Below are 24,982 nucleotides of genomic sequence, written 5' to 3' on the forward strand. Positions count from 1 at the left end.
AACTGGATGATTTAGGATGTGCAGGGTGGTGAACTGGATGATTTAGGGCGTGCAGGGTGGTGAACTGGATGCTTTAGGGTGTGCAGGGTGGTGAACTGGATGATTTAGGATGTGCAGGGTGGTGAACTGGATGATTTAGGGTGTGCAGGGTGGTGAACTGGATGATTTAGGGTGTGCAGGGTGGTGAACTGGATGATTTAGGATGTGCAGGGTGGTGAACTGGATGATTTAGGATGATTTAGGATGTGCAGGGTGGTGAACTGGATGATTTAGGATGTGCAGGGTGGTGAACTGGATGATTTAGGATGATTTAGGATGTGCAGGGTGGTGAACTGGATGATTTAGGATGTGCAGGGTGGTGAACTGGATGATTTAGGATGATTTAGGATGTGCAGGGTGGTGAACTGGATGATTTAGGATGATTTAGGGTGTGCAGGGTGGTGAACTGGATGGTTTAGGATGATTTAGGGTGTGCAGGGTGGTGAACTGGATGATTTAGGATGATTTAGGATGTGCAGGGTGGTGAACTGGATGATTTAGGATGATTTAGGGTGTGCAGGGTGGTGAACTGGATGATTTAGGATGATTTAGGGTGTGCAGGGTGGTGAACTGGATGATTTAGGATGATTTAGGATGTGCAGGGTGGTGAACTGGATGATTTAGGATGATTTAGGATGTGCAGGGTGGTGAACTGGATGATTTAGGATGATTTAGGATGTGCAGGGTGGTGAACTGGATGATTTAGGATGATTTAGGGTGTGCAGGGTGGTGAACTGGATGATTTAGGATGATTTAGGATGTGCAGGGTGGTGTGTTGGATGCAGTAAGATGTGCTGGTTGGTAAATGAAAAAATCACATGCAAAATGGTTTGCATGGCAGTCACTATATGTCCGTATTTTTGTGTACCTTAAGAAGTCCAAGCAACTTCAGAGAAAAGCATTCATTTCATAAATTGGTAAAAATAAATGCAGTTAATTTCTTAATAAACAAATACACAAATAAAAGTAATTAAAAAACGACATGAAAATAAATCATTAAATAAAGACATGTCTCTGGAATTGTGGTATCTTTTTTACAGTGATCGTTTACAATAACGTGTCTAGAACCCAAAGAAACTCCGAGTCCAGGTCGGTTTGTTTACCTTTGTTGCTGCGCGAATTGGCCCGCAGTGCTTTCCGTAGCGCCGTGTGGACAGGAGACTGTGCTGACTGGATTTGTGAGTGTGTGTTATGCTAGCTCATCATGCATAATATATCATTAAAACCCTTTAGAATCTGCTTTTAAACACGTTACACGTATATAATCGTGCCTTCATACGTCTACCTGACTTTCATACGTTCAGTTCTTTAGAATGTAGTAAATAAGTCTTTTAAAAGCTGATCGCTTCTAGCTAACGCGATCGTCTGTTGACAGCGCATAATGAAGCTAATAGTAGATGCTACAGCTAAGCGAGCTGCTGCAGTGCTTCGTTTTGTAGCTACATTTTTGGTGAGGACTGCATGAGGGTGTTTGGCGACAAGCTCAAACAGACGGAAAAGAAAACTGGCAGGATTTTTGCAAGGATTCTGTTTCAGCATCATTTAGCTAGCCGCTCTGCTAGCCGCTCTGCTAGCCGGCCAGCAAGTCCATACATTATGTAGCTAGATAGCTACTGTAGTTTTAGCTTGGGGCTTTAAGACTGTGCAGCTTTTGTTTCTCACTTAGAAGTAATAGCTAAGTCACTTGCTGCAGCACTTTACGTGGCTTTAAAACCTAAAAAAAGCTTTAAATGACATTGATTTGACTGATTGGTTTCATTACAGATAACTAATACAGTAGTGTATAAGCATAGCTGCGTGTGTTCGGGCTCTCTGTGTGTCAGTAAACCCCCATATCACTGTGTTTTCAGCACTATGGCGGAGTATACAACGTTAGAAAGCCTACTGGAGATGGGCTTTGACAGAAACAGAGCGTAAGTAATGCATTTATGAGGATTCAGAAATGATTATCTGTCCCTTTCAGTGCTTTTCACTGCTTTGTTTCTTTCTAAAGGGAGAAGGCTGTAGCACATACTGGCAACCAGGGTATTGAGAGAGCTATGGACTGGTAAGTCCAATTGTTAGACTGAGGTTTCAAAGCCAGTATCACGGCAGAGCTGTTTTGTTTTAGCTCTAGTCATTGTCATCCGCAGGCTGATGGAACACGAGAATGATCCAGACATAGATGAGCCCTATGTCCCACCAGTAGGGAACGTTCTAGACCCGTCAGAGCAAGAGAGCCCATCCCAGCCTGCTACAGAACCCATCGACTGTATGTCTGACCTTTTATACTTTCAGTTCTAAATAGGGCTGGGCAATATGGTAAAAATACTATATCACAATATTTATAGACCTTTTTTCTCAATACACAATATTTATCACAAAACATGAACAAAACCATCAGTACTGACAGATCCTTAAACTACTGTTCAGATACTCTCCCGTACTGAATATAGTAATTTTGTTTTCTGCTGCTCTTCATGTAATTAAATCAGTCTAATTACACTGTTAGTAATGAAACCTATAGCTGATCTGTGTTTATTAAGCACTAACAGTATCCTCGATATGACTAGAAAAGCATCTTGTTATCATGATAACAGAATTTAACACGATACGATAAAATATCATCATGTTGCTCAGCTAGTTCAAAAGCATTTCACTGGATGTTGCTATTCGTAGAAAACAGTAAGGCTACTACTCAGTTCACCCTCTCCATGCATGTAGACAAAACTGCCTTGACATGAAATGGTGCATAATGTCACATTGTTAGTATATATGTTATTAAATGTCTAGTTTGTCTGATTAAACCCAAGAACATTGTACAGAACAATACTTGAAGACTTAAGAAAAAAAAACTGTCAACTGGAAGAGCATAATTTCTTATAAACTGGGGTTATTCAAACATTATAGTACATATATCATTGTAATATCATTATAGCATAGTTCTCTGTAATTTCCACTTTTACCTCCAGCACCTTATGATGAGACAGAAGAGGGAGAGTCTAAGCAACCAATGACAGAAGAGGAAAAGAAGGAACAGATTAAGAGGTGGGTGTCAAAAACTGAAAAAAATGGATGAATTCAACAATACAGTGATTTCACGTGTCACATGAAAATAATCTGTGTTCAGACTTGAGGAGTTGATGAAAGTGAAACAGGAGGAGAGGAGAGAGAGGGAGCGGCAGGATGAGGTGGACAGGGAAAAGCAGAGAAGGAAGCAAGGACAGGAGCTGCAGCAGGTTCGGCAGAAGCTGCAGGAGGACGAAATGAAGAAGCTGGCCGACGATCGGAGGAGAGAGAAAATGGAGGACAGACTGGCCAAGTAAAACAAGCTCTGTATGATAAATGTACAAAAAAGAGGCCTGGTAATGAAGCTTTTCTCTTATGCTTTGTGTTTTCTCTTCCCTTCTTTTCTCCAGGCAGCGGGTTAAAGAGAAGATTGCACGTGACCGAGAAGAGAGGGCACGAAAGGTATTTGCTTATGATAAGATTTTTAATGAGTAGATATTAAAGTAACCATTGAGGAATTGTTTTCAGTACTGGAACCAAAACTGCTGTTTAGTACTTACCTGATCTTTATTATGTATTTGCCAACCATTCTGATCTTGCTTATTCGCATGTTATTTAACCCCTAAGGGAATGTGCGTGAGCCTCCACTTTAGGCTGTCACTCCTTACTACTTAGCTTACATTTTTACAACAGTTCCTTAATAATTTATGGAATAAGCATCTTATATTATTATTTTTTAATTCATGCTTGAACACGTTTCTCTCTGCTTAAACCAGTAACCTGTTTCATGTCTCTTGTCCGCAGTTTGGAGGGAGCTCTTCAAGTACATCCCTGTCATCCCCCACTTCTGATACCACCCCCCAGTCTCCACCTGAGAACCAGGGTCCTCCCCCAGCCAAAAAAGACTATGATGAATGTCGGATACAGGTAACGCCCCCAAATCTCCATGTGCCAGACTATTTATACCAGCCTGGAAATCCACTATTTTATTATTATTATTATTATTATTATTATTAATAATGTTCAGGGTACCATTTTAAATAAAATAATTGTGGCATTGTTTATAGGCAGTCCACTGTGGATTTCGTCAACTAAACAATCTGTGTAATCTGTTTGTCATCTTGGATTTGGGACACCGTTGTAGCGTCTTGCCTCTCTTCTCTGCTGTTAGGTGCGGCTCCTGGACGGTTCTGCCCTGACCACAGTTTTTAAAGCCCAGGAGCCTCTGGCTGCAGTCAGGGTGTACGTGCAGATGAACAGCTCAGAGAGTCAGGACTTCACCCTACTTTCTCCTTACCCCCGCCGCGTCTACACAGACCTTGACATGGAGAAACCTCTAAGTGAACTAGGTGAGAATAATTAATAGGTCAGTCTTGTTTTTGATCAACAGCCTGACACATTGTCACTCTTTTGTAATTGATTGGCCACCTTGTACACGATAAAAAACCTGTGATATTAGCCCAGATGTGTACAACTGTTGGAGTACTTACTGTATTCACACCAACGCTGAAAGCAAACCTGATTTAACCAGTCTAAAAAGTGCAGGTGTGCAAACAGTCACAAAATATCATCCTGACCTCATGACTCTAATCCATACATCTTTTCTTTGTCTTTAGGTTTGGTGCCTTCTGCTGTCCTTGTGGTTACAAAGAAGTGAAGGACAGCTAGTTTATCCATGTTCTTCCACAAGCAGGCCAAAATGGATTAATCACTGGACTGATTTGATTTTCTACACTATGTAATTTGAACCTGACATCATTCATCAAACCGTGATGCATACCATCAAAATAAAACCATAACAGAAACCTGAAAAAAAACCCATAAAACTTAAGGAGATGACCATGCTGCATACTGTTATTTCTCTCGCTCTCCCTTTCTTTTAATACACTTGGAATAATCTTACATGGTAAATAAAAGGCACTAACCCATATGTGATACAAAGACCTATAGACAGTTTGTGTAAGCAATCTGTTACGCTCTGAAGCAGATTAAATAGACAGCTCTTTATTCAGAAAAAGAAAATCATAAAACAAATTATTCAAGTAAAAATATTTGCTGTAACATTATAAAATGCACCTGGAAGTTTACGCATGGCACATCCAGTAGAGAGTAAAACCATTACAGTCAATTACAACATGTGATGTTTCACTAAAAAAACCTTCAATTTAGGACAATCCACATCTAATTCACGGTTGAGAAACCAGATGCTCAAGTTTACGTTAAATGGCTTACCTGAAACCTTATGCGTAATCTGTGAACTACACATTAAACGCAAAGCTTTTTTCAGTAAACACCGACTGAAAGATTGGTGAATAAGATGAATAAAATGTGTTATTTGTAAAGGGTTCGACTGGCCAATTTGTGAGTGTGCTCGTGTCCAGGCATAATGACAAATACATAGGTAACCTGCATATCATCTTCTGACACCAGACACTGAATCTTACTGTTCAGATTCTAAAAATGATGAGGGGATTCAGTAGTATGTCATTTTACATCTAACAAGTAATGTCCTGCACAAAGCCTACTCTCCTGCAGCCAGCGTGTCTTTTGTGGTTACATCATCTGTACTGAAAAAGGGCAATAGGCTATACAACACGGAACAGATTCTGACACCATGAACTAGATTGAAAAAAAAAAAAAAAAAAAAAAAAAAACACACACACTTTCCTTAGCACCCTAACAAAGTACAGCCTAATGTGCAAGCTTTACTTCATCTGATTTAGTGCACTCAAAGGCAAATAGGGGACACCGCCAGATTATAACACATTATCTACTCAATATTTCTAAAAGCAGGTTTACTTTTGGAATGGCTTGAAACCAAAGATAACTGGGTAGTATTTCAATGTAAGGCTAAAATAATTTTAAAAACCTACTACAAAAAGTTTACATATATTAATTACAAAAAAAAAAATCCCAGAAGAAGCTCCCAGTAAGCTTACTGAAGTCTAAAAACATAAAAACATGAGGGGGTTGTAGCCGTCGTTAACACGGGAAGGACAATAATATCACTGTGACTCAAAGGTAGAAGGACAAGAATCCAATAAAAGCACCTTATTAGGATATGGTGACCTCTGGTCATAAAAGTGTACCATTGTTCCCTTTGTCATCTACTTCTGACCACAGTGCATTTGCTCAGAGTGAGATCTGTTTTTTTTAAGGGGCAGGGGCATGTGCATAAAAGACAACATTGAGGATACCAGGCCTCCATTGCTATCGGCTGATTCATGCTCCTCCGGACTAGCTGGGGGGGTAATACTGATTGTACTGATTCCATGGATTGTGGTAGCCACCATATCCCCCATATTGCTGTTGCTGCTAAAGGAAGGAAATATAAAAGTACAAAAAGTGTTTAGCGCTGCAGGCTTAACATTTATTTCATCTACTGAAAACATAAATGTAAAATTCTGCATACCTGATACCAGTTGCTATAGCCTCCATACCCACTTGTGTCTCCGCCCATCACAGGGGGAGGTGGTGTTGTCATGGGAACAGGCGGTATAGAGGGTGGGGCACCTTGAACAGCTGTTACAGCAGAGCCATCATCCAGTTTAATCATTTTCTCTGGGTCATCGTTATCACTAGAACAACAAAAAAGGGTCATTTTGCAAACAAATATGTCTCACAGAATTAAATCTGGATGGATTATTAGGCCGTGTTTGTTGTTTCTCTTACCCATTTTCAGCTCCCCTCTTCTTCCCACCAAGGTCGTCCAAAAGCTTCTGGTGCTCTTCGTAGATACTCAACACACTACAAGCACACCACTCATGAGCTAAATTACAGTTTTCACTGATTATTCAACAAAAACAGTTGTTTACTAGGCTTATCCTGTGTTTGTGAAAGCATTCAACAAAGTACCAGTGGAGGGTTTTCGGTCATATGTCTGAGAAAGCGACACTGAATAGACCAACACAAGTTACTTTACTTCCCTGACACCAAATGTTGCCATTGTACTTTGCATTGTTTAAATCATTTCATCTTATCCTGACTGACTGACCTTTGCACTGTAGTTCCAAAGTCCTCTGCAAACTGCAGGCCTCGTTGTGAGAAGAGGATTTTGGTCTCTGGCGAGAGAGGTGCAGCTAAAGCTTTGCTCACACACTGCTGTACTCCTCCTCCATTGACCCGCAGGTCCCCTGATATTTCCAGCTCCAGCAGATTCAGATAGAGCTTACTGTTCTCCTGGACACAGGGACACAGTCATTTGGCACCATATTCTACAGTTCACATTTCAAACACAGTGCCTAAACGTCATACTAATTAGGAAAATCGGAAAGATGGATTATAAATGTTTAATTCCTTACCGGACTAAGCTCAATAGCGTCCTGCAGTACAGCACGAGCCTTGGATGGGTTTTTGCCCAGTTTAAGGAGGAACCGGGCCAGTTTAATGGAGAAAAAGGCATGAAGGTATGGTTTATCTTTATTCCCCTCTACAGCCTCCCTCAGCAGTGACTCTGCTTGATCCAAACGGCCCAATCTTCTCTCTAGCCCTGCCCGCCGTAGTCGTACCATGACTAGGCCAGGCATGGCCTGCTCTAGAGTTTCCAAGATACGCTGTGCCTCCAAAATATTACCTACAAGAGAAAAGGATGCAAATAAGCAAAGGGTACAAATTTACTAGACATTTCTTTATTCAAAATGCAAATTTTTGTGACAAAAAAGGACTGTCTGACACACAGGTAATCAGTTACATTTTTTTTCTACAGTTTCCTCTTGCAAAACCGATTACCTACCATGTCGTTCCTCAAAAGCGGACCACTGCAAGTGAAACGTGTGCTTGTGCAGCAGGTAAATTTCACAAGCTCTCCGATACACATTACGCGTTTCCTCCAGACTGCGTGGTTCTAGGTAATGCACATACTGCAACAGACACACACAATCAATGCAAACTGCTACCCCCCCCCAAGACAACTCCAAGAATTTAACATTTAAAGAACTGCTAAATATATCTCCTTCACCTTATCCCAGGACTCCTCATAGAGTGCACAAGCAATGAGGCAGCGCTCAAACAAGATCACCACCCGCTTATGGCCAGCAACACTCTCGCAGACCTTTGAAACCCCCTGATCTTCTGACGTTTCTTCAGGGACCTCTTGTACTGCCTCAGCCTCGGCTATCTCCCAGTCAAGGTAACTCTGCCAGGCTTTCAGCTGGGCCCGGTCCAAGGGCTTCACATGGAAATAGGGCCTTTTAATCTGAAGGAGGGAAAGAGAACAATGTGAACCACAAGACAGCAAGAATGAAGTGAGAACGTAAACTTTAAGCTTTCCTTAACTTAATCAGTATATGGACATTCTATGTAAACTCTTACCGCATCTTCATAGTTCCATCTCTTCCTGACCTCACTCTCGTTCTGCAGATACACTTCTTCTCTGCTGGCCAACAGCAGCTCCTGCATCTTTTGCACAGCTTCTTCCTACATGGAATGTATACACCAATTTAAGACTAGGTTGTGTGAGAGAGGGAAAAAAAAAGCCTAGAGGTACAAGATGACTGTCTATAAAAACACATTTGTTTACATAATTCTATGTATAGTCAGTAAGTGGCCTTTGGAGGAGCAGCTGCAAACATGGTTTTCAATTTTTAATATGCAGATTTTCACTAAATTGAATGACATAAAACAATTTTTAAGTTTTGTTTTGACAGCCCTAAAGTAAACTAAAAGTTCATTACCGAGTCTCTACCACTGTCAGCAGGCTCCTCTTCTCCAGGCGGTCTTTCTTTTTCCTCATCAGCTGTAGTATCAGATCCTTCTTTCTTGGCCTGAATCTGAATCTGCTTGTACTCAGCCTGCAACTTTGTGTACTCTTCAGGACTGAGCACATCCTGAAGCGGATATGAAGTTAAATGACTCTTCAGTCTAAGGGAACAGAAACAAAATCGATCTTGCATCAGCTTTGAGATGCTCCAGCACTGCTTTCATTTTCTTATGGACTGAAAACATCAACCAAATTGTGATATTTTGGAGATCTGAAATTTTGTAGTGCTGAATTGCAGGTGTTTGACAGTTTACCAATAAGGCTTTGGGTGATAAATTCAGCTGCATCTATATATGAAGGGGGAAAAAGATCACAAAATATGATAGTGAGAAGAAGTATCAGCAAATTCTCACAAATCTGTAATCGGAAGTGTAATCGGTTGTGTGTGTCAAGCTAAACAGCTGTGCAAACAACCCCCTTAAACCCCCAGTCAGAAACTGCATATGACCGTTATGTATGGCGTACTTCTCATAGTGGGTGCTGTAGAGCTGGGTGGGCACTCCCATCACTCTGTCATAGACCGCAGTCATGGCCCTCAGGTCTCCCTGTTCCTTCTCCCATTCAGCGTATAGGTCCCACAGCCGATCCGAATGCCAGTCCCAGCCTGCTGCAGCCAAGGCCTTCTCAAATGTGCTGGAGTACAGAGAGTTAGAAATACAGTAGAGCAAACATTTCAGCATTTCTGGACAAGTTACCGGTTCTGAATAGAGTTTGCTACAAAAGAATGTGCAATCCTAAAATGAGCATACTTCACAATTTTTTAAAAAGGCAGGTGAGATGTGTGACAAAGACTGGTGTATGGTGTTACCTGCGAATCCGGTGTATTGACTCAGGCAAGTTCATGTTAAGTGTCCCAAGCAGTAGGTTGATGTAATGTATCCACAGATCCACACTGAGAGGGATAGCCTTGAGTCCTCGCACACACACCTGAAATGCAAAACCAATAAATGTGCTGATATATCATCCTATCCCCACCCCTCTTTTTTTGTGACTTTGTAGCATGTTAGTTTCTATAGGTAGAGAGAATAAACCCTGCTTTTCATGAAGCATGAAAGACAGGTCCAGGTTTAAAGGGTCAATGATCAATTAAAACTGGCACAATAATGGCACAATACCACTTGTCTTTTCTGATGGCAATATTAAAACCTTGTTGCTGTCTCAGGCTAGATTTGCAGGCTGGATCAAATTCTTTCCATTTTCCCTTCCAATATCCGAACCAGTATTTTCCACAAATATCCACCGATACCCATCTATGCCATATATATTTTTGTATGGTTCGAGAGTTTGTATTAGGTACAGTATAGTACAGTAACTCGAAACAACAGTTACTGAAACACCATTATAGGTGTAATATACCTGAAAATGAATAATAAATACACTTAAAAAGGACACAATTTGCACATTTCACCAACAATGCTCATGTCATTTGTTTAATAAATCAGCATTTTGTTTTTTAATTGGTACTGGTTGACTCATCATAGACCATATTTACAGCTGGTCACTTTATGCATCTTGAGTATCAGGATTATATCTGAAAGAGGCCAAGCAATATAAAAATGCAAGTGTAAACACACCCAAGACTCATTTAAAACACGTACAAATCCCATCACTCAAACCACTTCAGGAGGTGGTCTGAGACACATTTGAGCCACATTTTATATCAGTGCAAACACATTAGTCTCTCCATGCATTCCACAACCAAAATCTCTCCAAGTACAACCGAAACACCAGTAATTGCTACTCAACAAGTGAATTTGCATGTTCAATCCCATAAAACAATCAGATTTCAGTCTGACTAACCAAAGACTCATTTGACTACCAAGTGTCAATGCATGTGGCTAAAATCTTATCAGGATACAGTCCAGATCCTAGTCACATGAAGTGACCAGGTGTAACCAGGGTAATAGTTCTATATAAAAGCCAGTACAACTGTGAGCAAGCTAATAGAGATGATCAGTCCAGTAATTCAAAGCCGTTACTGCATTGCGTACCTCCTCTGCCTTGCTGTTGTGGGCTGCTCGTCGTTCCAAATCAGCAAACTTCTTCCAATAGCCATAGCATAAGGGGTACCTGACGAGGAATGCGTTGAGGGCCCGCCGAGATGCAGTCATATGACCCTGTTACAGTTTGTGTGAGTATGTATGTTATATAGGAAATATACAGCAGCAATTCCACATAGCTACACAATGATGATGTTTAAACCAAATGCATTTCACAAATGATTTGTTTAAAAGATGTTTATAGCAAAATTATTTGACAGCACCATCTCTCCTCACCTCTTGTTCACAGTACTGCAGTAAGTCCGTCCAGCCGTTGAAGTCCTGGGGGTTGTCGCTCACCACCTTCCATAGTCTGTCAAAATCTACTGGCAGTTCTCCTTCCTCCTCTTCCTCCTCTCCTTCAAGCGGAGGACCGCTGTAGGTGGCTGATGGTTCTTCCATCTCTGTTCCACTTCCACCTATGTCCTCAGAAATTCCTTCATCTGGTTTGGCAAGGTCTGTGACCTCGGGGGCTTCAAACCCTGTAAAGAAAAATGGGCAACTTTACTGTTTTCCATTTTCATTTATGAAACGGACTGTTCACACATGCAGTTCTACGGAAGTAGATGCTGTTCTACTTTTTTTGTGAAAACAGCACCACCTTTTGACAACGTTGTAGCAAAGTTTTAAGAAAGCAGACAACGTTGTGACAACGCCGTTTGTTTGTTGGGAAACGGGACTGGATTTCCTGAAGGCACTTTAGCACTATTATTATTCCTAAAATGTTGAACGAGCATCACACTGAACATTCTCTCTTCTAGTTAAGATGATATTAACACAAATGCATTTGGAAAAAAAACAGGCCCAGAAAAGGTGTCTGGGTACTTTTGGACATATAATGTATCGAAACAGTTTAAACGAAATCTCTTAGTGTCAAAAGAACTGTAGCGCTAGCTAAATGTCTGGGCTACAGCAGATGTCAAGGCAACATTTTGGAGGGAACGTCAGTCCAGTCTTAGACAGGCAGACTGAGCAGCAATATTAGCCACATTAGCCTGCTGGAGGGAAAAGACCGAAATAGTGGATTTGTGGTCAATAGGGAATCCAACCAAGCGACATGCAATGATATGTGCATTTTGTTTAATAACATAAACTCCTAAAATTACTTAAAGTGTGAATTTAAAAGGGAAAAAACCTGTAGGGTTTGTGAAGTGTCCGTTATCGCTAAATTCTTCCGTGCCTTCCGCCGCCATCATGTTAGACAACAAATGACGCCAATATCGTGCGACAGCGTTACACACGTCAACCGGCCGCAGACCCGGAGCAGGTTCATGGAGGTCTACAGGTTCTCTGGATGAACCTCGTTTAACTGTTTTTGACAAACGACAATTTATGATTGTATTAAAGAAGAAATATAAAAGTATTACTTTTTTTGACCCATAGTTACATTTAAATATTTAAGTCAAAAGTCATTTTATGTAAATAAGGCTAAACAATACTTAACAATAAGAAACATAAGAAAGTTGCCAAACTTAAATAAATAATTTAATTTTATTTAATATCCCCTGGCTGTGGGTCGTAAGTCATATTTTGAATTTTTATTTTTCCTGTTCTGCTTAATTTTATTTTTACTGTTTCCAACCATGTTTCTTTCTGCATTCATATGTTTTGTTTAAAAGCCCACACTTTTTTACATTAGTGTAACCTGCTGCTTTTGTGTTTTCTCATTCTGACCTATGTCATTTGTAACCAATTAAAAAATGATTTCAGTATGATTAACAAAATGTCATTATTTCCTTTCTCTCCAAAACACCTTCATATTGTTTAATGAAGGTTAATGTAAACACATTTTATTCCAAGATTCAAATACAATGAAAAATAAACAGTAAACACGACTTTCAAGTGTTCTGTTATTGTATTTATTATCTCTCAATGGAACTGCTTCAATATTAAACTCTAGCAATCCCAGGAATGTAAAAATGCACATATTATTATTGTATTTAATAGTAACCCTTACTTGTTAAGGGTTGTTACATCTCTGTAACTGTGCATGTGTGTAGTGAAAAAAGGACCAACCAGCAGCATGTTTGAGAATTGTACAACTGTTTTATTCCCATCTTAAAGACCCAAACATCAAATGGTTTATTGTATCAAGTCAGTTTGGTGGGCTCACCCTGTTGGAATGATCACTTTATTGAATCATTTAAAAAACGGGTCAAAACAAAAAGTACATCTTTCCCCAATTTTTTCACAATTAAACAATATATTGGGAACAAAGATTAATTTGGTCTTCACTGGAGCAACTGAGGAATCTAGTGCTTTTACATCAGCAGTAAAGCAGAAATGGACATGACACCCCATTTGTGATATTGCACAGTATCTTTCACAGAGGCCATCAAATAAAAAGAACTGTTCAACACTACATAGCCAACTGTTGCAATAATTGTAAACGTAAGACCACTGGGAAACACACAAAGAGAAAGAAAATGACAAATACGGTCACACCCACCAGGTCAGTGGTTTATTCCCCCTAAAACTACACTAAGCCCATGGATCTTGTTCCAATGCAAGCTGCCAACTTCAGAACCTCTTCTACAGCCATACATACTTTGTAAAACACACAACTGTTGCTTTTGTAAAAGATGAAGCATCATTCATCTAGGTAGCAATTAATTAAGATTTCCAAAACATAAAACAGTGGCTTATAGTTTTGTGGGGCAACATATTCAAACAAATTGTAATAATTAAGTGCCTTAAACCTGCTCACCATTTCTCCCTCAACCCTTACTTGAAACATTTTGACTTGATATATGGTCCTGTTTTTCATCTTTCAAGTTACATGATTTATAAATGCATACTTTTTTTTTTTTTTTTTTTTTTTAAGAGTACTCTTGCATTTACAGGTCTAGTATCTCATTGATGGATTCAGTTCTTCAAAGACCTTCAGTTCTTGGTCACTAATTTAAAGTACTTTTGGATCCTGCACCTACAGGCCCGCTTCTGGTCCCCTACAACATTTTACTGCAGTACTACCGTCCAGTCTGCGCCAACATTCATGCCTGGTTTGCGAAGGGTTAGCACCGACATGGACGCATCAAACTCAAACTCCAAAGAAGTTTCTTTGCCTGTTGGATAGAATGATAAAGATGTGAAAAGAGAACAGCTGTTTGTTGATTATATGCTGGGAGAAACAAACAAACAAAAAAAAACCCTACTAACTGAAAGACATACCATCCATCTGAAGAGTAACCCTACTGGGTTTACTGGCTCCCAATATGAGAACCTTTTCAATCCAAGATTCAGTGGAGAAGTTGGACTCAGGACACAAATTCCTGAAAAGAGGTGTGGGGAAGAACTTCTATTTAGACTCATTCACAATCAAATGAAAAATGTGTTTTTAAGAGCATCAAAAAAAAGTAACTAGCATGTGGGACATACCTGGATGTGAGCATGTTGTTGACAAACGTAAGGCTTCTGTGAATGAACTCCTTCTTTGTTTGGAAGTTAAAGGTGTGCCCATCGTCTACATAGAGTTCACCTTCAGCAACTCTCTAGGAAAAGATGAGGATGTGGTTGGATGAGGAGCCAGATATAAATCACACCAGGACTTGTCATTCAGTTTAAAGACATCACTTCACTTCGCAGTAACACCATGATTGTATTTTGGAGAATAATATATGTGAATAGGTTACTTAGAATTATGAGCAGCCTAAAGGTTAGAGAAGCTGGCTTGTGACTGAAGGGTCACCGGTTCGGTCCCCTGAACCAACAAGACACGAAATGAATGTTAGGGATGAAATGCCCTAACCCCCATCTATTTCCCAGGTGCCACAGCTAGGGCTGCCCATCGCTCCGGGCAGGTGTGCTTACTGTTCACTAGTGTAAGTGTGTGATTGAATAGTTATTCCTTCCAATATAAACAAAGCTTTTAAAAAAGATAATAATAAAAAAAACCCACACACCCCACACAACAAAAAAAACAAACATCTAGTACAAAAAGTTTACCTGTGGGCTAAGGGCGACAAACAGGGTGTATGGATCATTCTCCATGCATTCAGATGACCTTCGAACACGGACCTTTCTCGGAATGATTGAGCCACCACGCTGGAACACTGGGATCTAACCAAAGCAGAAGATGCACACAACTTGCGTGAGCACATTCATTACCCAAGAGCTATTTATTGCATTTGAATATTAAGAGGGACTTACAGAGCTCATAGTGACTGGGATGTAGAGGTTCTGAGCACCATTGTGTTTCTGGAATGTGTGCACATCATACCAAACCTAAAAAAAAAAAAATTTACATAAACATATAAAAAGGGACATAGTGATGAGGTTTTTTTTGCCAAAGTATTGTCTGAACAGAACATTGTAATACTACACTTGATTTTGGTACTGCGACAGCCCTAACAGTAACCATCATCATGGTGCATCACTGTTGCCTAGCAATAGTGTATTGTAGTAAAAAATACTGCATACCTCCCCCAGTCCCGGGAGATAGGCTGTAACACCTCGTGCCCCTTCCTCAGTGACCGGGTGGATCAGCAAATCTCGCCCTTAATTAAACAAAAACAAAACACTGACTTTAATGCACTCCCTTTGTACATACGCTATACATTCTCCCTTTATCCATTCAGAAACATTCCCCCTCACAAAAAAACACACAGAACTGGTTTGTCACCCACCGATTAGGAACTCATCATCAATGGTGAAAGTAGTCGTGTCCTTAGGATACTCAACCCACAGAGGTCTAACACGCAAGAGCAGAAAAATAAAGATGTGATAAACGGCACTAGACAGTGATTAGTATTTTGGCAATTTAAAAGAAAGTCGCTAATCAGACTACAGTCTTAAAGATTAACAATTTATTTTCAATTATAAAATGTAAAGCCACGTTTTAGTCTTTGGTAAGGGGCTCCTTCTGACCTCATAACAGGCTGACCAGTCTTGTGTGCCTGGTAGAACTGCTGGTACCAGTAAGGTAAGAGAGCATAGCGCTGGCGGACAGCTTCCCGAATGATTGCAGTGTTTTCTGGGCCAAACAGCCAGGGCTCTCTTCTTGGAGTGTCCAAGTGGGCGTGTGCTCGGAAGAATGGCTGATATGCACCGGTCTGGTACCAACGCACCAACAATTCAGTGCTTGGGCTCTTAAAGAAACCACCAACATCGGCTATAAAAAGGCAGAAACAGACAATGTTATTAGGCAGTTGTTTTTTTTTGCATAATTTGAAATGCCAGTTGCTGTTTAAACAGTGCCAGCATTTCATGACTAATAGACCAACAAAAATGGCACAAATTACTCAAAATAAACAATGAAAGTTTCTCTTTCTCCTGGAAAAAATAACTTTTATTTGGGAGATAATGAAGTTTTGCTACGATAGTTTTCTAGACAAATCATTTTGTGTTTAAAGTGCAGCATGACAAGAAATGAGTCTTTTTAATATGGGAAAGTAATTAAAGGGAATAAAACATTTGGCTTACCTCCACATAGAGAAATGCCCACCAGACCCAGGCTCAGACACATTGGGATAGAGATCTTCAGATGATCCCACTCAGCCGCATTATCTCCAGTCCACACAGCACCTGCACACAAAAACACAGACTGGCAAATGAGCAATAAGGAGCAGTGTCCTATTTCTAGCCCCAACTGACTGTTAATAAAGGCTACACGTGTCAAATTATTAAACAGAAACTTTAATACAAAATAAACATTCAGATTATTATTTTTACAACCTCCCAGTCTGTACAGACGCCTCAATACTCACCATATCTCTGAGAACCAGCAAAAAAGGCTCTAGTGAGAACAAAGGGTCTCTCTGTTCCCCCAGATCGTTGGATCTGACCTTCAGCTGTGGCCATTTGCTGATCAAGAAAAAAAAGCAATGAAGTGAGGAGATGTACCAAAAAGGCTCAAGGGAAAAATCACAGAATTGAAAACAAAATCCAATTTAAAATACAAAACACTAACAATCATTTACTACAATTAATCACAATATTATTGTTCATTACAATGTTTTACAAAACATATCCTGTGGGATGCACAGCTGACCTTACCACATATAAGCCGTAGAGATTGTGGAGGTCTCTGTGTTCCCAATTGCCATGCACTGCATCTTTGTACATGGTTACCTCTGGGCCATTGAACACAGATGGTTCATTCATATCATTCCATGTGTAGAGGTTCTCCATCGAACCCTGTGATGAGATCAAACCATTTACTTAAAAGCAAGCTATGTGTTGCATGTATCTGCCGATAGGCCATATGCTCAAAAACTGATCTCCATCTGTAACGTTAATGCTAAGTTGGAGACTCCTACCTCATACTGATCATATGCAAACATACTGGCCCACCAGGCTCTCATCTCTGGATTACTGAAGTCTGGGTAACCAGAGTTGCCTGCGAGTTTGTGAAACAGAAAAGTTGCAAAGAAAAGATTAATTTAAGAAAAACACCAAAGGAAAAATTACATATAATTGTTTTGTTCATAAACACCAAGATTAAGAGTGCTGCTTTGAAAGAACAGCACAAACATGGTGCAGACGGTACTCTCACCTGGCCAGCACCATCCCTCGTAGTCACCACCGTCTTTATTTTTGACATAGAAGTTTCTATCACGGATTTCATTATGAATCTTGTAGGCACTGTCCACCTTAATGTGAGGGTCAACAATGGCCACCATCTGCCAAGGAGAACATGAAGTCACTGGAGTCAAATTACCTGTTCATATCCAAAATGTTAAATCTAAAGAATGCTACCCAAACATGGAGGTCTACCATACATACTACCATTGGTTCCACCATGTTATGCTCATTAACCAGTCTTGCAACTTCCAATGAACAGATAACGTAAGTGCTGACTGACCTTGCGTCTTTTGTCCTTGATGCCCTGCAGCATCTCTTTGGGCTGAGGGAACTTGTGAGGGTCCCAGGTGAAGTAGCGCTTGCCGTCTGTGTGCTCTATGTCCAGCCAGATGAAGTCGCATGGTATGTCGTGCTGATCAAAGCCTTGATCTACCGCCTTCACATCGTCTTGGTCATTGTAGTTCCAGCGGCACTGGTGATAGGCCAGACCAGACAGAGGAGGGAAAGACTGGGTGCCTTGAAGGTGTGGTTTGAAAGAGATAAGAGGTACAGATAAGTACCAACACAGTAACAACCTGCTCCAGCTGCTTATTTGGTAGGCTATGGTTCTCAGACTTGAGGTAAAGTTGAGGAACACCCAGATGAGGTGGTGAAGAACTGACGGAGAGCCTAAAGGCTTGACAGAAAGCACATATGTTTGTGTGTGTACCTGTAAGTGAGGCATACTGTGTAAAGACATCAGAGGGTTTTGGTCCGAGCATGATGAAGACGTCAATAATGCCACTCTCTGAGATCCAACGAACATCAGTCTGAGGAGTTTCACTTGAGCCCTGAACAAAGTCCAGCATCTTCCCAAACACCGTCTGCAGCAGGAAAAGAGAATTTTTAAATATATTTTTACAAACAGCAAAAGGACTTTAAATTCTAAGCAATGCTGCTTTGCCATCAGTGTCCAGAGACGGAGCAAACACAATTGGCCTGGTTCTCTCCTGGTGGGTAGATGGCGCTCTCTCCCCAAATCACTCTTAATCCTGTTAATTATGTTTGAAAGGGTTTGCTTTCAAAAAGGTTTAAAATCATTGTTCAAACTGCTTTTGCTTTCTTTTTCAAAAAGGTTCAAAGTCACCATTCAAATCACTTTCACAAAAAAGTGACTTTCACAAAAGCTTCAGATCACTGTTAGACTTGTTTGAAAAGGATCAAATCGATTTTGAAAAGTCACTGATCTAATTACTTTTTAAAAGGTCAAACCAAAAAGGGATGACTTGTTTAAATCACTTTTTAAAATGTAATTTAAAAAAAAAGGGGGGGGGGGGGTATAAGAGGAAGGGGTAGAACCATATCCTACTTTCCCAGCGGTGTTGGAGCTGATGTCCACCCAGGTCTCGGCAGCATTGAGCCAGAAGATACCCATGGTTCTCTGGGTATTATGGGCCAACATTACTGGCACAGCTCCATACAAGGCCATAGGATTATAGAGCTCATACTGGAACACATCCAGATTGTACAGCCTGTATGGTTCCCCCCCACTGTGGAAAAGAGAAAAGCCGTTAGGTAAAGCCCCTAGGATTATACAAATTGAAACTGGAAAAGGCAGGGCAATCACAAATTTTGAAAAGTAAATAAATACAATAAGCAATACAAACACACATAATGAAAAGTTTTAGTCCTTTAAAAGTGCAATGCTTGTTATACAGCAGTCCAGTAACTCTCCATCATTCATACTTACTCTGTGGTTTTGAGTTTAAGGCTGTCTGCATGTTCTGGTATACCATATACATGTTCTACACCTGGCAAGGAAAAGTCCAAACTAACAGATGTGGGACCTGTGGGGGGGAAATATATTCTTTTTAGTAAACAAACAAACCTACAAAACCTACAATAGTAAACAAATACCTACAACAACAATAAAAAAATAATAATAATCTGGGACCTGCACAATGGAATTTTGGAATTTTGAATATTAAATAGCTAAGAATACTGGTTTTAGTCACATGCAAATTGCATTTTAAGTGTCCTAAACACAAATTAAACGACTTCCTTGTTCACGGTCACAAGCTGACCAATGAGCTGTTTTCAGTTTTTATGAAAATTCAGCTAAAAAAAAGACATTTCCTTTGGTCTCTGGCAATACTTAACTTTGACATGCTCAATGAAATGCTCAATCCCACCCCAGAGAAAAAGGTTTATGCTATCTAAGCTACATAGTTCCTGAATCCTGTAAGTATTCTCAATGTGCCAGTGATATTCCAGCAGCCGTCGAAACTCAATCTCCCCATTTATTTACTGTTTAGAGTGAACTAGTTTTCTTATTCACAGCTTCCTCTTTTTTTGGCCATGATGTGTGCATATGATTATGGAAGAGTATTCAATGGTCATCTAGGTAGCTGTATTTAACTGGTGTGTTGTGGATTGCTATCAAAAGCGAACTGTAATTAAAGTTCAACTCATGGTAGCTTGCTAACGTACTGAATTCTCAGCTTCAGTAAAGCTAATCAAGGTTTGGAGGTGAGCAGAAGTATGTAAAAATAACCAACACTGATGCAACTGCACCTTTCCTGGTTATCTTCTATCTTGAAAGAATTGGAAAAAACTCTAGAATATACCGTCGTAAATAAAGTTTATCTAAATCTTCCCACGAAAAATTGGACAGCGCGATCTTTGAGCACTAAAACATTCAGCAAGATCTTGGATCACATCAGATGCTTCACTGTTTGCCTCTAGTCAGCCTAGTAACACTTTGCGTTACTACTGAAGCGTTTCTCTCCTCAGTCAAACATGCTGAACCCACGCACCATTCGGTTTACTGTCTGTGTGAGTCTTAAACGTCTCCTCCCACAGGCCGTCTTCCTCTTTATCGTTCCCTACACCTTCAGCCTGTTGACACAAAGACAGACAGAATGACTGGTGTGGCCGAAAAGAGTGAAATTTGATGAGGGGAAGAAAGGAGCTTTGGCTTTTAACGTCAGCAGTTAGTTCTGTGCAAAGGTTAGCAATATGATAACCAGAAAATCAGGTCAGGGTTACTTTCTGAAAACTGATATTACTTCATATTGGGCTATTCAACAAACATTAATAGAGCTGAATCCTGATCATCAAGTAAGGCACCTGTCATTTTTAAGCATTTACTTAAGCATTTAGGTAAGCACCAATTCCAATATAATGAGAAACTACACACCCTCTATATATACACACACACAAACCTTTTCTTCCTCATCTTGTTGTTGTTCAGCTCCATCTATGTTCTCCTTCACTTCTGCACCCTCTTGGTCTGCTTGCCTGTGACACACGCACACAGAACAGGGATTAAGTCACATAACTCTAGAGATAAATGGTACCCAGTAGAGAGTAGTTTCTTTCAGACTAGATTCTTTCCTGCAGACTAACATGGACGCTTTTCCAGTCTGCTAAGCCCTGCTGTGTGTGGGGGAGGTTAGCTGGCTGTCACAACATGAGCAAGACTAGGATGGGGTTGAAAACAAGAGGAAAGGTTCAGTGATCTACAGAGATCTTAAGGAGAATAAAGCCAAATGATCATAAACTCAAACATCTCTACATTATAACAACTAAACCATTTACATACTGATCTTTTCTTTTAAAACAGACGACCAACTGCCTCCACGTTGTCTGGTGGTTGTGTGAATGTTAAAACACACTTGTTTCAGAAAGGAGAAAATCTGATTGCAGATGACAACAGCAGGACAGACAAAAACGACACACTGAGGACTATGAGCAATGTGTCAGCATATATTAAAATATTTAAATCCTTTTATTCTCAAAGCAAAAAGTGAGTGACTGCTTTAGTTACCAGGCTGCTTAGTGCACAGCATCTAGTCACAGGAAGCTCACTACCTTGCTCTTTCCTGTTTACACATAAACCTAACTCACAGTCCTTAAAAGGTTGGAGATGCAGACAAGAAAATCTAAGATGCCCTAGTTACAAAAAAAGCTTAACTTAAACAAAACTGTTTTCCCAATGCCACCAATTAGTGCAGGGCCATATGATAAATACACTATATCATAATATTTAAAGACATTTCCACAATACACAGTATTTATCATGATACATCACAGACTAAATACATCAGTAACGACAGATTCTTAAAAACTACTATTCAGACACACTCCCATTTTGAGCACAGTGATTTTTCTCAACATCTGCCGCACTTTAAATAAACCATACATACAATAAATACACTGTTCGTAATGAAACATGCAGTTGATCAGCATTTATTCAGCACTAACAATATCCTTAAATTGCTGAGAAAAGCATATTGTGTATCACAATAACAAAATTTATCAATATACGATAAAACATCATATTGCCCAGCCCTACCACCAGAACCAACAGAAGGATTGGTTTGTTAGATACACAATGTTTGCGGACACCCCTTCTACTGAATGCGTTTAGACGTTTCAGTCATTGCTGACACAATTGTGCAAATGCACACATACACAGACTGTCTAGTCTCTAGAGTACTGCCAATACAATAAGGCCCTCTGGAGCAGATAAACATAAACCTATTGGCACTATGCCTATGTAGACAGTCTTCCTAGAAAGTAGAGACAGTTACTACAAAGATAAACTTTTTTTCCATTAGAAATAATAAACGATCAGATGTCCCAATACTTTTGAACATATCGTGTATAGCATCCAGGCAAGGCTTTCAACTAGATTTTAAAGCACTGCTGTGAGGATTTGATTGCATTCAGCAATAAAAGCGTTAGTGAGTTCAGGGTGTCGGATGATCACCACCCACCTCATTTATTCCAAAATTTCTTTTTTTTTTTTTACACCCCTCTACCCCATGCTTGGCAGTAGGCATGCTGCCAATAAGATTGATGATTGATGTTTGTCTGTTTGTCTGCCTATTCTATTGGCAGAACTGCTCTACAGGGACTAGATAAACTGTGTGCGTGAGCATGTGATGTATTACTCAGCACTACAGACAAATGCAGCACAGACTAGGCTGGATACTCACGTGTCCTTGCGGAGCCGCAGGTGCTCAAAAGCCAGCAGGCCGCGAGAATTGAGTGACAGAAGCACTTCAGGCCCCTCCATGATGTCCAGCCTGAATGGACGAGCGCTAACTATCAGCCTCTGGTTCTCCACCCCCAGTGACAGCACCAAGCCATTATCATCTTTAGAAAGCACAGACAGACTGACACACAGAGATGCAGAAATGTTAACAGATCATTACCCAGGGCATCTCACAACAGGTGTGTCATTTAAGGCATTTAGCTGACGTGTCCAAACATACTGTGACCAATATCACTGCACTGTTAGCTCAGGAACTCCAATCTAGATAACACTCACGCCTCAGTGGGTGGATCCCCCATCAGCACGTCTGGCACCTCAAAACGAGGCTTCAGGGGTTTCAGCTCATTTATTTTCACACGAGTGATGTTTCCCTGCAGCCTGTACAGCTCCAGCAGCAAGTGCACCTGTGATAAACAGAGAAAAAGGCCTAATTAGCAAGATGCTGGCTGTAGATCTTGGAACGGAAATCCTCATCACGGTCAACAATGAAGGAAAATGTCCCTGGTGGTCCCTATTTTTTTTCCCTTCCCAATTTTAGATTATTACCCAACTCACACATTAGCACTCTCCCCCAATCACGTCACGCTCCCAACACTGGGAGGCTGAGGACTGACACATGCCTCCTCCGACACACGCGGAACCAGCATCAGCCTCCTACAGAACAGCCTCCAATGCAAACGCAACAGGCAACCGACACGCTCGGAGGAAAGCGCTGGGTACACAGCTCTGATGCACCACCTAGAAGTAGTCCATGCTGGTCAGCATCACACTGAAGTCATGTGGGGAAAGAGAGAAAGAGCAAGGCCAGTTGTGCTCTCTCAGGCTCTAGCTGCTAATGGCAGGCAGCATGACCCTGGATTCGAACCAACGATCTTTGGTCATAGCAGCAGCGCCTTAGTCCACTGCATCCCGGTGGTCTTTCAAAGCACATTCAGATATGACAACTAGGATCAAACCATAATATAATAACTATTAGTTAATATTTAATTATATGAACCATATGAGAAATACAAACCTTGTTGTTGTCATTGATGAGCTGCAGAGTGAGTCTGGAGTCGCTCAGCTCCAGAGTGTCCAGTAAAGCTCTATACGGAGACTGACCCGGCTTCAGTGCCCGCTGACGTCTGACGATAATACACAACATTACACTTCAGGTGAGCTTACCTTGAGCGTACCAACTTCAGGCTGGCTTAATATTAGCAGCAGGAATGTCTCTATTAGTCATTAATAATCTATTTTAGGAGTAAGACACAATTCACCACTAGCCATCACTTACTTGCAGAAGGCACTCTGGTTGCAGGTCTTAAAGTTTCCTCTGTCCACAGCCCAAGCAGCACCAAGAAGCAAAGAGACGCAGAGCCCGAACAGCAGGCCCATCCTGAAATCAGAGCCAGGAAGACCCAGTTTTAATAGGGACGCTTTTCAATATCTTGTGTCCACAGATAGGCAAATGAGTTAACAGAGATAAGCTAATAAGCCACGTTATTGGTATTAAAATCTATAGCTCTACACCTCAGTTAAACTACTAGACTTCTGGCTGACAAAGAAACCAATGCAAATCCTCCACACACAAAAAAGCTTCTGTCTTTAAGGGCACCACAACTAAACTGTTTAGGCTCCTATCAAAGGTTTGAGAGCATGCACACATTCTTTACATGAAGACAAATGATCTCAGTAACACCCCTGCATTAGTGAGCTAGAGAGCAACCCACGCAGACATCCGTCGGAGCTGGCTAGCTAGCTAAGATAGCCAGCACTGACAATGCAATCCAAGGAGGAGGATGCGGGAGAACTCGTGCTTTGTCGGTAAACCAGCGAGAGCTAAGGCTAAACCAAGATTGCTATTACGAACCACACGAGTTAAACATTAGGTAAAGACATCCGGCACAAAAAGTCTGTGACCGGTCGCTAAAATGGAGCTGCCGCTAGCTCGTTCAAGTGGAAATGACTGGTCGTCTTAGCTAACAAATCCTGCAACCGCGCATTCATCCGGCTCCGGCTTCCTCGTTAAACACCTGAGGAATAACGCCAAACAGTCGGCCTCCAAGACTGCACAAGAGGACGGGTTATCAGCACGTTACATGCACCAAGAACGCAGGAGATTCATACAAATAAGACCAGGATGAAATATCAAATCTTTGGTTCCTTTTTTTTTACCTTTCATTGAAGGCAGCAGCCATCTTGCAGCGGCGCTGTTAAACCCGCCCCCCGGATCTCGGCTTGTTTGCTCGGAGGCTGCTGGGTAGCTGAGGAGCCCTCGCTGACTGGCTGTGTCCCAAACCGCACACTCTGCACTCTACCAGAAACAACGAGGACTTTATGGAAAGGAATAAAAAAAAAGGAACAATTCTTTGTAATCTAATTTTCCTAGGCAAAGTAAAGTCCTGAAATAATGTGCAGAGCTGATTGTGGGGGATGAGTTTTTTTTTTTTTTTTTTTTACCTCTAACAGTAAACACAGTCAAGTTTGGTGTTGAAAAAATGAATCTAGACATTGTTTTAAATATTGTAAGTGTTATTATTGGCCAGGTTTATGTACATACCGTAAGACTAAATCCAGCCTGAACCAGTAGAAGAATTTTAATCAGGATCTATC

At 40.7% G+C, this 24,982-nt stretch overlaps 3 protein-coding genes across 5 annotated transcripts; 1 reads left to right on the forward strand and 2 right to left on the reverse strand.

Annotated features, from left to right (window-relative positions):
- Positions 1-1,179: 1,179 nt before the first annotated feature.
- Positions 1,180-5,318, forward strand: ubxn1 (UBX domain protein 1). Of its 2 annotated transcripts, none has more exons than XM_072663478.1 (10): positions 1,180-1,217; positions 1,890-1,952; positions 2,033-2,086; positions 2,172-2,290; positions 2,991-3,066; positions 3,149-3,340; positions 3,438-3,489; positions 3,832-3,954; positions 4,199-4,376; positions 4,644-5,318. In XM_072663478.1, exons 2-10 carry the CDS (start codon positions 1,894-1,896, stop codon positions 4,682-4,684), a joined length of 894 nt encoding a protein of 297 aa, XP_072519579.1. In that variant the 5' UTR covers positions 1,180-1,217; positions 1,890-1,893; the 3' UTR covers positions 4,685-5,318. The 2 variants fall into 2 exon arrangements, with proteins under 2 accessions (XP_072519579.1, XP_072519580.1); XM_072663479.1 differs by having other exon boundaries at positions 1,205-1,223.
- LOC140540985 (pre-mRNA-processing factor 39) lies at positions 5,016-12,050 on the reverse strand. Its single transcript, XM_072663477.1, has 14 exons — positions 11,960-12,050; positions 11,062-11,306; positions 10,777-10,902; positions 9,594-9,712; positions 9,251-9,418; positions 8,700-8,886; positions 8,338-8,442; positions 7,985-8,221; positions 7,760-7,886; positions 7,329-7,600; positions 7,022-7,206; positions 6,700-6,774; positions 6,440-6,605; positions 5,016-6,342 (listed from the first exon to the last, which is right to left on the reverse strand). Exons 1-14 carry the CDS (start codon positions 12,018-12,020, stop codon positions 6,265-6,267), a joined length of 2,151 nt encoding a protein of 716 aa, XP_072519578.1. The 5' UTR covers positions 12,021-12,050; the 3' UTR covers positions 5,016-6,264.
- Positions 12,051-12,850: 800 nt separating this feature from the next.
- Positions 12,851-24,598, reverse strand: ganabb (glucosidase II alpha subunit b). Of its 2 annotated transcripts, none has more exons than XM_072663568.1 (24): positions 24,545-24,598; positions 23,664-23,765; positions 23,403-23,511; positions 22,664-22,791; positions 22,329-22,508; positions 20,550-20,625; positions 20,142-20,223; positions 19,076-19,172; positions 18,695-18,875; positions 18,056-18,209; positions 17,627-17,862; positions 17,318-17,444; positions 17,082-17,161; positions 16,819-16,959; positions 16,530-16,626; positions 16,246-16,347; positions 15,691-15,934; positions 15,450-15,514; positions 15,244-15,320; positions 14,974-15,048; positions 14,770-14,883; positions 14,203-14,315; positions 13,996-14,096; positions 12,851-13,889 (listed from the first exon to the last, which is right to left on the reverse strand). In XM_072663568.1, the coding sequence occupies exons 1-24, from the start codon at positions 24,565-24,567 to the stop codon at positions 13,783-13,785; spliced, it is 2,811 nt and encodes a 936-aa protein (XP_072519669.1). In that variant the 5' UTR covers positions 24,568-24,598; the 3' UTR covers positions 12,851-13,782. The 2 variants fall into 2 exon arrangements, with proteins under 2 accessions (XP_072519669.1, XP_072519670.1); XM_072663569.1 differs by lacking the exon at positions 24,545-24,598 and adding an exon at positions 24,318-24,391.
- Positions 24,599-24,982: the final 384 nt, after the last annotated feature.

Source organism: Salminus brasiliensis, chromosome 19, assembly GCF_030463535.1.
Source record: "Salminus brasiliensis chromosome 19, fSalBra1.hap2, whole genome shotgun sequence".
Lineage (NCBI taxonomy): Eukaryota > Metazoa > Chordata > Actinopteri > Characiformes > Bryconidae > Salminus > Salminus brasiliensis.

Bases quoted from the DNA above. Each gene is read 5' to 3' on its own strand.
- ubxn1 (XM_072663478.1), top strand. From the start codon at position 1,894: ATGGCGGAGTATACAACGTTAGAAAGCCTACTGGAGATGGGCTTTGAC. The intron at 3,067-3,148 runs GTGGGTGTCAAA...ATCTGTGTTCAG, and splicing joins AAGAAGGAACAGATTAAGAG to ACTTGAGGAGTTGATGAAAG. The intron at 3,341-3,437 runs GTAAAACAAGCT...TCTTTTCTCCAG, and splicing joins ATGGAGGACAGACTGGCCAA to GCAGCGGGTTAAAGAGAAGA.
- ganabb (XM_072663569.1), bottom strand. From the start codon at position 24,376: ATGAATGCGCGGTTGCAGGATTTGTTAGCTAAGACGACCAGTCATTTC. The intron at 22,509-22,663 runs GTGAGTGTTATC...TCTGTGTGTCAG, and splicing joins GGGGATCCACCCACTGAGGC to TCTGTCTGTGCTTTCTAAAG. The intron at 17,445-17,626 runs GTCAGTCAGCAC...TCTCCTTGGCAG, and splicing joins TCAAGGACAAAAGACGCAAG to ATGGTGGCCATTGTTGACCC.
- LOC140540985 (XM_072663477.1), bottom strand. From the start codon at position 12,020: ATGATGGCGGCGGAAGGCACGGAAGAATTTAGCGATAACGGACACTTC. The intron at 8,222-8,337 runs GTAAGAGTTTAC...TCCCTCCTTCAG, and splicing joins GATGGAACTATGAAGATGCG to ATTAAAAGGCCCTATTTCCA. The intron at 7,887-7,984 runs GTGAAGGAGATA...TGTCTGTTGCAG, and splicing joins ATGAGGAGTCCTGGGATAAG to TATGTGCATTACCTAGAACC.